This window comes from Zingiber officinale, chromosome 10A, assembly GCF_018446385.1.
Source record: "Zingiber officinale cultivar Zhangliang chromosome 10A, Zo_v1.1, whole genome shotgun sequence".
Classification (NCBI taxonomy): Eukaryota; Viridiplantae; Streptophyta; class Magnoliopsida; order Zingiberales; family Zingiberaceae; genus Zingiber; species Zingiber officinale.
The window spans coordinates 20,634,087-20,648,431 of record NC_056004.1 but is presented as its reverse complement, the minus strand read 5'-3'; the positions used below and the strand labels follow the sequence as shown (position 1 = coordinate 20,648,431).

Genomic DNA, 14,345 nt, shown 5'->3' with positions numbered 1-14,345 from the left:
GAAGCACCGAGCCCGTCGGCTCCCTTCCCGTGCCGTCCTTCTCGCCAGCTGCGTCTTCCGCTCGACTTCCTGCGCTTCTAAGCTCCTGCACACTCAAACACAGGGATCAAACACAAAGCATGACCTAACCAACTTGGTTAATCACATCAAAACAACCACGGGGTCTAACATATAATTCTCATACTCTTTGAGAACCCTCCACACATGCATATACTTAAAATCTTTGTTATTATTTTTAGCTTTCCACATATTCAGTGCATTCTCCAACACATTCTCATCACTCGAACCGCTTTGACGATGAGCATAAAAATTATTATAGGTTGTAGAAAATTCATTTACCATTGGTACAAATCTATGATAATGTGATTTCAACCCTTGATAGCTTCTCAATATGGATCCAGTGGGGTGATGCTTGTTGTAGTAATCAGCTATACATTTCTAAAAAGCTTAATCCTTCAAGTCATTACCAATGATTGCATCGGTGCTGATAGTTGCCGATACTTCGCAAGGACCACGCCTTCATCGAGAGATCAAAATCTCCATTTTGATTCATTTTTTTCCAGCTCAACTTCATGCTCTTCTTGTGATGAGTGTAGTGGCAACTGAGTTGCTAGAACAGATGATGGTATTAGAGATTCTTTGTCGCTGATAGATGAATCAATAGTAGTCTTTCTTGATTCATTTGAAAGTATGATTAGCGGTTGAGTAGGAGAAAATACGTAAAGATAAGACATCCCAAGTTGGCTACCATGGCTGACCAATCTTGGGGTGGATACATACCAAATGGAGCTTGGGCGGCGCTATTTGGATTTATCAAAAAATTTTGAGCTTTGGGAATTTGGGAAGAACATATGAAATATTTTAAAAATTTGGAGGATATTGTGTGTGAGAGAAAATATGAGGATATTGGATATTTGGAGGAATGCGAGTATTTTGAGAAGATGTATTTCCTTCTGTATTTGAAGAATTCAAAAGATTTGTAAATGAAGTATTGATATTTTCATCCATCTCGAATACAAATAGGGAATGAAAGGAAGAAATAAGTAGAGAGCAAAAATAACAATGGAATGAATGAAAAAAAATGAAATCAATCCTATATTTATAGATTTTTCTAAAAAATTAAATTTTAACTATTGAACAACGACTGAAAATTAGTCATTATTCAATGGCAGACAACGACTAAAAAATTAGCCATTGTATGTTCTCTATTTTTTTACAATTATTAAAAAATATTTTAATATTAAAAAAACAAAATGTTGAAGAAGCAGCTCCGTAACCACGGATAGGGATGTAAACGAGCCGAACCGAGTCAAATAGTATTAAGCTTGAGCTCGGCTAGTTTAAGTTATATTCGAGCTCGAGCTCAACTCGAGCTTGAATCAATCTTTTATCACACAGCTCGAGCTCAGCTCGTTTTGAAATTACTAAGCTCGCGAACAGTTTGAACTCGGCTCGTTATTAGCTTGATTATCATAGTTAACGAGTCTAACTCGTTAAGCGAGCTCGAGCTCATTTTTCAGGTTTGTTAAGCGAGCTCAAAAACTTATTTGAATAAATATTCAAAAAACCTAACAACTAAAATAATATAAACTCAATACATCATTGAACATCCCAAACTACTACATTAAATTTTCAAACTCAACACATCATTGAACATCCCAAATTACTACATTAAAATTCCAAACTCAACACACCATTGAACATGTTCGCGAGCCCTTTAATCTAGCCGGGCTCGAGCCCGAGTTTACGAGCTTATAAATGAACATGTTCTCGAGCCCTTTAAACGAGCCGAGCTCGAGCCCAAGTTCACGCGCCTATAAACGAACATGTTCTCAAGCCCTTTAAACGAGCCGAGCTCGAGCCCTTTAAACGAGCCAAACTCGAGCCCTTTAAACGAGTCAAGCTCAAGTCCGAGCTCGTGAGCCTATAAACGAACATGTTCGTGAGCTCACGAGCTGAATATCCTTAAGCTCAAGCTCGGCTCGATAAAACTGTTGAGCTCAAAATCAAGCTCGAGCTCAGCTCAATAAGCTAAATGAATGAACTTGAACTAGCTTTTTACCGAATCGAGCTCCGAATAGCTTGCGAACCATTTGGTTCATTTACATCCCTAACCACGGAGTTGCTTCTTCGATTAAACCGAAAAACCTCCCTCCACTATGGGAGGGAGGTTTTTAAGAGATGCCAGCTCATAGTGGGAGCTTCTTCGGAGCTCCCTCTGTGGATGCTCTTGTTGGACCCCGTGGTTATTTTGATGTGATCAACCAAGTTAGGTTACGCCCTATTTGGTTTTGATCCCAGTGTCTAAGTGTGCAGGAGCTTAGGAGCACAGGAAGTCTAGCAAAAGACGAAGCTAGCGAGAAGGATGACACTGGAAGAGAGCCGACGGACTCGGTGCATCCGAGGGGCGAAAGAGTTGTAGAAGAGTACACTGGTAGACGAGAAGAACATACGCAATGTTCGAGGGGTGAGAAGCCGGAGCGGAAGCCTGCTCGAGGAGAAGGTCAGAAATTAGGTTCGGGTGAGCCCTATTTCGGTTGGTCGCAATCACTCAGGTGATCAGAGCAACAACGGAGCATAGAGAGGCTGTATAGACTGCTGAAGGCACCCTCTATGGGAATAGAGGGTGCCTCCGAGGTGCACCAGCACCTCCGCCATCTTCGATCGGAGGGCACCCTCCATAAGTATGGAGGGTGCCCTCGACCTGGCCAAAGTGGTCGTTAGCAGTGGATAAACCTTTATCCGCTGCTACCTTGCTGGAGGCACCTTCCAAGCCCTTTGGAGGCACCCTCAAGGTTTGGATAAGATTTTCCAGGGAATATAAAAAGACCCCTGGACCTAGAAAATGTAGAACAACGACAATAATCAATTCCCTAGTCTTTCCTGAGTTTTTCAAAGATTGTAAGAGACTTCTCCGCCTACACGAAGGAGATATTTCTAGTAGAGCTTTGCAACCGCCTTGGATTAACAACAACTTGGGTTGTAACCAAGTCAAATCTGTTTGCCTCTTTTATTTCTAAATAGTTATTCATTTCAGTTTATTATAATTGTGATATTGCTACTGATCTCGGTTGAAAAAAAGGAAAGGTTTTTATTTTTTTTAGACGCTGCGCCCTTTGGCCAGCCCCGTCGTTGCGCCAACAAGTGATATCAAAGCCCAACTATCTCAGAAGGATTAACCGCCGACTGAAGCATCAAGATCAAGACGATGACCGGTGTAAGCATTCACCCACCAAAATTCGAGGGAGACTTCGCACAATGGAAATGCCGAATTGAGGTATTTTTCAAAACATATTTCGAAATTCTGTTAATAATGAAATACGATTTTGTAGCACCTTTGGATCAGCACGGAGCAAAGAAAGAAGAATATCAGTGGATGAAGAAGGAGCAAGCGGACTTCGTGGTGAACGGTAAAGCAGAGTTCTATCTGCTCTGCGTCCTTCCGCCCCAGGAGGTCAATCGAATCGGTAGCTACGACTCCGCTAAAGATCTTTAGGAGAAGTTTTTAGAACTTCATGAAGGCACATCGGAAGCAAAGTTAGCAAGGAGAGTCATTTTCTGAACCCAGCTAACAAACCTGAGGATGAACAATGGAGAAAATGTAGCGCAACTCCAAGCACAAATTAAGGAACTGATTACTCAGTTAAACAATCTCAGAGAATCGGTAACAAATCAAGATTCAATCCGGTATGCGCTCAACGCCTTCCCGAGAACTTCAGAATGGGCGCCCTTAGTTGATGCATACTACATCTCTAAGAATCTTGAGGTAAGTATTGGGGTTGCAAGGTTACAAACAAAGTCCTACATTGAAAATACATGGGAAAGATCATACGTTTATAAGAGAAAAGATACCTCCATTGGCATGAGGCCTTTTGGGTAGTGCCCAAGAGCAAATCCATGAGGGCTTAGGCCCAAAGTGGACAATATCATACAATTGTGGAGATATCTAAATTCTTTTCGATCCTACAATTGGTATCAGAGCTCGGACTGCCAGAAAGTTTAACCGTCGTCTGTGCACAAGAGCTATGGTCTGATTGAGCCATGTGAGTACAATATTGACCTCGAACAAAGAAAGTGGGGGATCAAGAGAACCAGACACCAGACAGGAAGTCCTAGTTGCGACTAGGCAAGGAAGTCCTAGTAGGTCGGGTGGACCAAGGGGAAGGAAGACCTGGTGAGTCGAGGATCAGATGTGGGAAGCCTGTGGTCCTTTGTTTTAGGGGGGGATTGTTGGGGTTGCAAGTTTGCAAATATAGTCCCACATTGAAAACACTTGAGAAAAATCATGCGTTTATAAGAGAAAAGATATCTCCATTGGTATAAGGCATTTTGGGTAGAGCCCAAGAGCAAAACCATGAGGGCTTAAACCCAAAGTGAACAATATCATACCATTGTGCATATATCTAAATTCTTTTCGATCCTACAGTAAGTACACTATTAAATTTGTTTTCCACTTTTAAACTTCACGAATCTCGAATTGCAGATCCTAAAGAAATAGAAAAGACAAATCTCAATGTTGCCCTAAAAGCAAAGGCGGAAGATCAAGACTCCAAAGCATCCATCGATGAAGTCGAAGCGGTTCTTATGGTAAGAAAGTTCAATAAATTTATTAAAATTAATAAATTTAAATCATAGACGAGAAAGTATCTTCGAAATATAAAGACTGTTCAATGCTACAATTGCAACGAAGAAGGGCACATCAAAGATGACTACTCGAAATTGAAGAACAAAGACAAGGAAAAGAATAAGAAGCCAGCTCGGCCCAAACATAATCTCAAAGCGACGTGGGGCGAGTCGTCATCCTCCGAATCTGAAATCGAAGCATACGCCGGACTAGCCCTAACGACAATCCATCAAGAAGAAGATGAGACCAACTCAAAGATGAGCATAGATGAAGGGGGAGGATCATCGAAAGAAAGCAGCGATGAAGGGGGAGCATCAGAAATTGAGGTAAGTGAGGTACGTGCTCTATCTCCCAAGCAGTCCTTTAATTTTATTAAAATTATTACTAAATATCTAGTGAAATTAGAAAAGAAAAATGCTGAGTTAAAATTGAACTTAGCAAAGACATGTCCTCTAGAATTGTATGATAATCTAAAATTAGAAAATGAAAATTTGAAAATGAAAATCGAAAAATTGAAAAATGACCATGCATGCTTGAAACCAATAACTTTCAAAAATTAAACTTAGAATCTATGGTAGAATAAATTGGTATATTAGACATCACCATGGACAAATAAGGAGGGTTCCAAAAAATCATCTACCTCCCAAATTTTTAGTTAATCCAGTAGGAAGGAACCTATATTGGGTTCCAAAATCATAACTTAGATTAAAATATTTTTTCTAAGGTTTTCAGAAAAGTTAAATGTTTAAATTATTTAAAAAACTTTGTCTAGAAGTGGTTGATGATCCAATAATCAACAAGACCTAGTGCCTCGCCACAGCCTGGAAGTCGATTATTGAATTAAATATTTAATTGATAAACTGATAAGCTTGTGAAATTAATTAAGATAATGCTTTCAATATTTGTCAATTATTTGAAAATCTTCACAAACTTAGTAATTGTTTGAAATTTATTTTACTTGTTTTATTAAATCAAGTTTTTTTCCCCTAAAACTTAATTTCAAAAATTTCTAATTTTTTTACCCTATTTTTAATGTGATGAAAGGGGGAAGAATATGTACAAGTTTAGAGGGAGTAGGGGGAGTTAGGATTTTATCAAAATTTTAAATTTTTGCTAACTCTATTTTTTAAGTCTGAATTTTGTTAAATCAGTTTATTTCATAAAGTTTTTTCCTAACTCTATTTTATAAGTCTGAATTTTGTTAAATCATTTTATTTTATACTTAGTGTTGCAATTTCTTTTATTGCAAATTTTATACTTAAAATATTTTATTTGCAAATTCTTTTATTACTACTTGTTTGTTATTACACTAACTTGAACTTGGGTTGAAGCATATCAAAAAGGAGAAGATTGTTGGACTCTGTAGTTGTTTTGATGTGATCAACCAAGTTAGGTTAGATCCTGTTTGGTTTTAATCCCTGTGTCTAAGTGTGCAGGAGCTTAAGAGCACAGAAAATCGAGTAGAAGACGCAGCTAGCAAGAAGAATGACATGCGAAGGGAGCTGATGGGTTCGGTGCATCCGAGGGACGAAAGGGTTGCGGAAGAGTACACCGGTGGACGAGAAGAACGTACGCGAAGTTCGAGGGATGAGAAGCTAGAGCGGAAGCCTGCTTGAGGAGAAGTCAGAAATTTGGTTCGGGTGAGCCCTATTTCAGTTGGCCGTAATCACCTAGGCAATCAGAACAGCAACGGAGCATAGAGAGGATGTAAAGGCTGCTGAAGGTGCCCTCTATGGGAATAGAGGGCGCCTCCGAGGCGCACCAGCATCTCCGCCATTTTGGGCGGAGGGCGCCCTCCATAAGCATGGAAGGCACCCTTAACCAGGCCAAAGTGACCATTAGCAGCGGATAAACCTTTATCCACTGCTGCCTTGCTGGAGACGCCTTCCAAGCCCTTTGGAGGCGCCCTCAAGCTTCGGATAAAATTTTCTAGAGGCTATAAAAAGACCCCTGGACCTAGAAAATGTAGAACAACGACAGTAATCAATTTCCTAGTCTTTCCTGAGCTTTTCAAATATTGTAAGAGGCTTCTCCGCCTACACGAAGGAGATATTTCTATTAGAGCTTTGCAACCACCTTGGATTAACAATCACCTAGGTTGTAACAAAGTCAAATATGTTTGCCTCTTTTATTTCTAAATAATTGTTCATTTCAGTTTATTATAATTGTGATATTGCTACTGATCTCAATTGAAAAAAGGAAAGATTTTTTTTTTCAAACATTGCGCTCTCTGGCCGGCCCTGTCGCTGCGCCAATAGCTTTGAGTAATCGATGAGTTGTCATCTGCGTTGATAAGGTCGTTCTCTGAAGAAAAAGGGGGTCGATAACCAAGAAAGTATTCAAAGTTTGTAACAAAGAGAAGGAAGGAAGAGGGGGTCCATCACCAAAAGAAGTCTACAAAGTCGGTAAGAAAGAGAAGGAAGGTCATCGTACATGGAAGAAAATGGGTCGATCACCAAAAAGGCTGAAGTCTGGAAGAAAGAGAACGAATGCCAAGAGAGTCTCCGAAACCAGTAAGGAAGAGAAGGAACCTTGAAGAAAGAGGAGTGATCACCAGGAGTCTCCAAACTTTACAAGAAGGGGAAGAAAAGGATTCGAATGGAGGTCAGAGATATTCCGGCTCACGAGTCTCCAAACTCTACAAGAAGGGGAAGAAGAAGATTTGAATGGAGGTCAGGGATATTCTGGCTCGGTAACTCTAACGTTTAAATTAGTCAACTCATCTCTGACGAGAAGAAAATGAAAAAAATAAATAGTGCACAGAGTTTAAATTAGTCAATTAGTCTCTAACGAGGAGAAAATGAAAAAGATGAACAGTGCAGATGAACAACATGTATGTATGGGCCCATGTGCAGACTTTTACCCACGAGAGCGAACTTCTTTTATAGTGTTGTTAAAGAAATAATATTTTTTTCCTTATTAATTGGACGACATGTTACTGTAGGAAAAATATCACATTACTGTATTTGACGGTATCACACAACCATATCACCTGGATTTCATATTTTGTATAATCATATTGTTCCACATGCGTTGACATTCCACGCACTATCTCATGTGTTGCGTCAATTCTACACAAGTCTATTTATTAATTGGGCCAAGGGGGTCTAACCAATAAATGAAGGAGGATTGAATTGAATAGGTAGAGAGAAGTCGAATAGTGTGGGCATGTCAGATCGGGAAATCTGATTATGATGTCGAGGAAGCTGAGCCTTGAAGTCGAGTGAACCAATTAGAGGGATCGAGGGAACTGATCTAACTAAGTGGAGCATTGAGTCAGGAGAGTTGAGCTCCTGGAGTTGAATGTAACTTTAAAGGTCATACTATTCAGTTCGCGGATACCCCACGCACCATCCCACATGCTGCATCAATCTAGGTACTTGCACAAGCCCATATAATTAATTAGACCAATGGGCCTGATCCAATAAATGAAGGAGGATTGAGTCGAATCAGTAGAGAGAAGTCGAATAGCATGGACATGTCAAATCAAGAGACCTGATCAAGATGTCGTGGGAGTTGAGCCCCTGGAGTCGAGTGGATTGATTGGAGCTGATTTGACTGGGTGGAGCATTGAGTCGGGAGAGTTGAGCTCTTAGAGTAGGATGTACCTTTGAAGGTTATTCTTAATGTCTGTTCATTTGGGAGGAGTCGAAGGAGCTGAGCTCTTGAAGTCAAAGGTTATTCTTAATGTTGGTTCATTTGGGAGGAGCCAGGAGAGCTAAGCCTTGGAGTCAAATGGATCGACTGGAGGAGTCAAGCGAGCTAATCTGATTGAGTGAAGCAGTTAGTCGAGGGAGCTGAGCCCTTGTAGTCGAGTGAATCAACTGGAGGAGATTCTCAATGTTGGTCTATCATCTTCGTTGAAGATGGATAGGTCGAATGGAGATGCACAAGGCATCGGATTAGCAGGACTGAGTGGAGTTGATTGTCCAATTGGTCACCTCTCTCATCTCAGATAACTCGATAGGGTTGACTCTGGATTTTGACTTCTATTTCAGTAGGACTATTACCTTCTTAACACACGTGGAGGCTTCCAACACTCCTCATATCATATATTCTTAAAAGATTTTAAGGAAGCCCTACAGGGCGTAGCATAAATAGTGGGCACATGATATTTCTAGTATAATGGTCAAAAGTCTATTTTAAAAAATTGACGAATACACCTAATGCTTATGTATCTGTATTTATCTTCCTCTATATCCGTGAGACTAGTACTAGAAGGCAGTTAAGGTAGTTAGCTGATCTATTTTTTTTATTATTTTTTTTAGATTTTAAAGATGATAGTCGAGCTATTTACTTCGTATCTATAGTTGGAGAGTTTTGAACTGCATGACTAACTATGATACGATCTCATGGAACACTATAATTCACGCATTGGCAAGCAAGGCGGCATTCACAGTGGTTGTTGATGCCTATAAGCTTTTGAACAGATTCGAGCTCAGTAGTTAATTTCTTTGATTAAAAATATAAAAAAAATGTTTCAGTTGCACATTTTTAATGATTGAACAAATTCATGTTTTTTGTTCATTGACACTAATGATTAATTTACATGCACAGGCTATGATGCAAAGACTTTTAAAGACTAATTATAGATCTCTTCAAAGTTAAGACTTTGTTAAAAAAAAAACAGAGAGAGAGAGTTTATTTTCTGTAAAATTATAGTGGGCATTAAATGTGGATTCTCAATGCTCTATGCTAAAGGAAGTCACGCTAGAGTTCCTCCTCATTGGACCATGGCTGTTGGATGTAGTGGAACCGAGTTCCAGCTCGGAAGGCCACACTTTATTATTACAAGGGTCGAGTGAGAAATATAATGGATAAAAGAAAAATCAAAGAAAACATTAATCAATAATATTAAAAAGTTAATAAACATAAGTATGTTAGTGATTGAACTATGAATAGAGCCCAATTGAAGGATAGACAATGCAAATAATCTTAAACAGTTGGTGTATGATTCATAAACAAAACTAACCGAAAAGAGCATTTGGCACATGGCTGCAGTCATTCAGATACCAAGCTTAAAATTAAAGCTCGATTTGAGTTTTTACAGGGGTAAGCACTGAGCCACTCAAGTCCAAGAACCATTGTCATTGACTACAAAAGTTGAAGAGTGCATATTCACAAGAAATAGTCTGAAAACTGAATGAAAAATGTGGAAAGAAAATTGATTTGAAGTGCGAGTTACCTTTTTTACGTGAACAAAGAGATAGCAAGAGACTGGTTGTCACATTGCCTTTGCTATTAGATGATTACTTGAAATATCATAGCCATTATAAGACAATTAGATGATGCTTATTGTCCATTTGATCCATTGCCCTGGGCAGCAACATAGTTGCGAATCACCTCCATGGCGAGCTGGTGAGCCGATTTGTTCTGCTGCTTTGCAAGTTCTGCCATGGCCTCAAATGTCTGCCGGTCTGCGAAGAGTTTTAGGTTGAATCTTGATGCTGGCTCCGCAGGGCCTTCCCACTTCTCTACCAGCTTCTGTAATTTCTCAAAGCCCTAATTTGAAGGGAGAAGACATTGGCGTGAGAAGCAATGCTTGTGAAGAAAATCTTGTTCCGAATCACAAAGATCATTAATCAGACTCACCATCCTAACTGAAAAGTTGCCAAATGATTCACCACGGAGCCGTTTTGTTTTCCAGTAGTAAAACAGGGGTTCGAATACCTTCTCTAAGTCATGGACCTTCACCTTATCCATAAAGCTCTTTGCCAGTGTAGTCTGGTTAGGTGCTCCCCCTAGCCAGATCTATTTGAACAAGCAGAAAACATCAGAAAGCTGTCTGTTAAGTAGATAGTAGCTTGTCTTCCAAGTCCAAATGTGGTCAGTTTTGTTGGTACACCTATGTTCATTTTGTGAAGGGTAAGTCTTGAATTTACTTGCAAGTGAAGTACTGGACAAAGACAGGAAGGATACAGAAACAATGACTAGGAAAATGGCTAGAAACAGGTTCTTAGAGAATCAAAATATCATTGTACAATATCTTATTAAGCAAATATCAACCTGAATTGAGGATAAGTTGATCCATTATCTAATGCATTGAGGGTGGTTCCCCCTTACTTATCAATGAGACATATTTCAAATTCAATCACCTGATAGCTGTTGGGACCGTCCCCAACAAGTCCAAGTTCAGCCATGTAGGGTCTGGCACAGCCATTGGGGCATCCAGTCACTCTTATCACTACGGACTCATTATATTTGAGGCCAACCTGAAAGAAAGAAAGAAAAAAATGTTACCAAATCACAATAGTTGAAAAAGATGACAGTTTGGAAATTAACAGAAAAATATTAAAATAACTGTGATTACCTTATCAAAAACAGCTCGAACCCGTTTGAGAATTTCTGGAATCCCTCTCTCAGCTTCTGTTATTGCAAGCGGACATAGTGGTAGAGCAGGGCAAGCCATGGAAGTTATATTAAGAGGATCAACGTATCTGGGCAACTGTTATTTGACAATATTTACCAATAGGAATGCAGAATTTAAAACTATGAATTCCTATCGACATGGAAAGAAAATAATAAGATTTTTCTTTCCGTGTAGCTAATCCATACACCCAAATCACCTAACTTAACTCATTCTAGTTATATATAAGATAATGTAATAGTTAAAGCCTCTAGAAGAAACAAACTATACCAGTAAACCTGCTTGGGCAAGAGCTGTGGTGATAGGTCTTCTCCAGGAACGTCTAATATCACACAAGATCAAATTCTGGTTTGGTGTAATTCGGACATTCAGTTTATACTTCTCAATTATTTCTCTTAAAGTTTGTTTCATTTTCCCGCCTATACGCCCATTATCGATATGCAGTCCACAAAACATTGCACCATCACCCTGCCCATGAAATGCATTAAAACATTTGAGAAAGCTAGAGAAGCTAGATAATATAGTTGAAAACGAATGCAATATCATCAAGCATTTCAAATTAAGAACTGAAGAAGTACCCGAAACGATAACCATGGATTAATTAATATAACTGAAGCTAACCTGTTCATGCCATCCAAGGTAACTCTTGAATTCCCACTCAGGTAATTCTCTGAAGTTTTCAAACTTCTTACCATAATAGTGTTCAACAACACTGCGGAACTTCTCAATGCCCCACGTGCTAATCAAATATTTCATTCGACTATACTTCCTATCATCCCTCCTCCCATTTTCTCTTTGAGTAACAACAATAGCTTTTATAGCATATAAAATATCTTCTTTGGCGACAAAGCCTAGTGGTTCTCCCAAACGAGGAAAAGTTGTCCCAACTCGATGAGTCCTTCCCATTCCTCCTCCCACCTACAAATTTAAATTCTTAAACAGCAAAAAATTGGTAATAAAAAAAAACTGCGAGTCAAAGACAGAAGCACAAATTCTCACATAGATGTTAAAGCCTTGAGGTTCTCCATCATCACTAGAAACTAGTACAACACCAATATCATTGGTGAGGATATCCACTGAGTTGTCTGTTGGTACAGTCACAGCAATCTTAAACTTTCGAGGCAAGAATTGGCTGCCATAAATGGGCTCAGGTAAGTCAGTGAAGTTGGTTCCATGAGAATTATCATTGCGGGCTTTCACTACTTCTGGATGCTCTGCTGACAAAATTTTCCCTCCATTTACCCACAAATCGTAATATGCTCCAGATTGAGGTGTCAATAGAGCAGCAATGTTTTCTGCAGTCACCTGTGCGAAAACATACTCTTTTTTCACAAATGGTGCTGCAGGGGCTAATACATTCCTATTAAGATCGCCACATGCACCAAGTGTTGATCCCATGTTCTTAATAATAGTACTCATCACAGTTTGTAGGTTTTTCTTCAGGATCCCATGCAATTGAAATGTCTGCCTAGTGGTCAAACGGAGAGTACCAATTCCAAACTCATCAGCCAGGTCATCCATAACCAAGTAGAGCTTGTTAGGGACTTTCCCACAAGGATTCTTAGTACGGAGCATAAACTGGTAAGACTTTGCACCACGTTCATCTCTATTTGTCTGTTGATAACTCCCATGAAACTTGATTAGCTGAGTGGCAGCTTCATTTATATTTGGAGCTTCTGAGCGCAATTCCTCATTTAAAGGAAACCTAAGGAAATTGCTTTGCTCCTTAAACAACTCAACCTTGCTCCTCTTTACTTCAGTATTATCCGGCTTTATACGCTAGAAAAATAAAATACCAAACATATCAAAAGGATAATCAGGATTCGTGCACCAACAAAAGCAAACAATGTACTCCGAAATGTCAGTATCATATATCCTTCGGAAGACAGCCATCTAGTATGCATATGCACTAACTGGTGGTGAGAAAGATACACTTATACTCACAGTGACAAAAAAAAGGGAAACAGTTTTGTCTATTAGAAAGAAGAAAACTTCTTATTCTATCTGAAAAGTCAATGCTCCTAATCCATATATGAAGGCTACATATTTATGTTTTCGCATTCGTACTTCAACATGAAAGTATATTAAAAGCCAAGGACTTCTCATCAGGATGGTTTTTCACTTTCTGCAAGCATTCTTAAGCTAATTAATTAGCTCAATTTCCAGAAAAGATTACAAAATCAACAAGACTAATTTAGTAATTTAAATCAAGTATTAACCATGAAACACACTTTCCTAAATTACAAATGCCAAGCCAACAATGTCAAAACTCAAAAGAGGAATTCAAACTCAGAGCAAATTCCTAAACAACACTCACTTGGTTAATGGAACATCATTTCTCAAAAGCATGAAAGCTATCAGATCCTGCGACAGAAAGTGTGATAGGCTAAGCTATCCTCTGATGAGAAATCCAACAGATGTTGGTCCAGGATATCTCAACAGCAATATCTCAAAGAAATGCACTAGTCGGTTGCTAATGTGAAACGACTCTGGCCATTGATTTCAAGGGCATTCTACATGCATGAGGCACTAACGGAAGCATAGGTTCTGGAACACAATTTTTTTTAGCATGATATATGGATTGGGTACATCTGACTGAAGGACCTATTCCAGAAGCTACTCAGATATGCCACACATTCAACAAATTCATAGTGTGTGCGAACAAACCGGTCTCACCGTGGAGACGGCTCTGATAACGGAGGAAGACCTCGAAGAGCGTCCGATTGGAAAAGGACCGATTTCTCTCCCGAGAGGAACCAATACGGACGATCGGAGCCCCTGGAATCCCGGGATGCGGATTTTCGATTCCACGCCCGCCGCCGGCGTCGAGGCCGCCATGGACAGCGATGGATAGCTCGAATCGAGTCCTGAAACAGCTGCGGATGGGGGAAGTGAGCCCAACCAGCGAGCGGACAAGCGGTGCCGCGCCTGCTGGGATTCGCCAACGAACCCCGCCGAAGCAAGAGTACCACACGAATCGGGGAGCATTAATTGTGGAAGTTCATTTATCTATTTTTCATTACTCCCTATACTTTTAAAAATATTATATTTCATCTTTAATAATTTATAAAATTTTCTAATTTTTTTTCAGAATATTTTAAATGCAATCCTGATTCGGTAAAGTAGAGAAAAATTCCCGATCATAACTTAAATTTTGCATGCAATCCCCACTCATAAAAAACTTTGTTTCCACTCCCTGCATGTAAAATTTTATTTGCTTCAACTCCCTCATGCAAATATTGTGACCTAATTGTCTCTCAAATTTTTTTAGGTACAAAAGATCCAAAAATGAGTATAATTCCTCTTAAATTCAACACTTTACATTAGAATCGAGTATATTTTTTTATTAAATTG

General features: G+C 39.4%; 1 protein-coding gene across 5 annotated transcripts; it reads right to left on the bottom strand.

Moving 5' to 3' along the window:
* Positions 1–9,533: 9,533 nt before the first annotated feature.
* Positions 9,534–13,975, bottom strand: LOC122027213 (sulfite reductase [ferredoxin], chloroplastic-like). 5 transcript variants are annotated; one of them, XR_006124315.1, is made up of 9 exons: positions 13,659–13,975; positions 11,991–12,770; positions 11,613–11,909; positions 11,262–11,459; positions 10,935–11,069; positions 10,720–10,836; positions 10,217–10,375; positions 9,810–10,126; positions 9,534–9,718 (listed from the first exon to the last, which is right to left on the bottom strand). XR_006124315.1 is itself a non-coding variant. In XM_042586133.1 (8 exons), the coding sequence occupies exons 1-8, from the start codon at positions 13,827–13,829 to the stop codon at positions 9,917–9,919; spliced, it is 2,067 nt and encodes a 688-aa protein (XP_042442067.1). In that variant the 5' UTR covers positions 13,830–13,975; the 3' UTR covers positions 9,534–9,916. The 5 variants fall into 5 exon arrangements, 3 of the variants coding, with proteins under 3 accessions (XP_042442067.1, XP_042442068.1, XP_042442069.1); XR_006124316.1 differs by having other exon boundaries at positions 13,668–13,975; XM_042586133.1 differs by having other exon boundaries at positions 9,534–10,126.
* Positions 13,976–14,345: the final 370 nt, after the last annotated feature.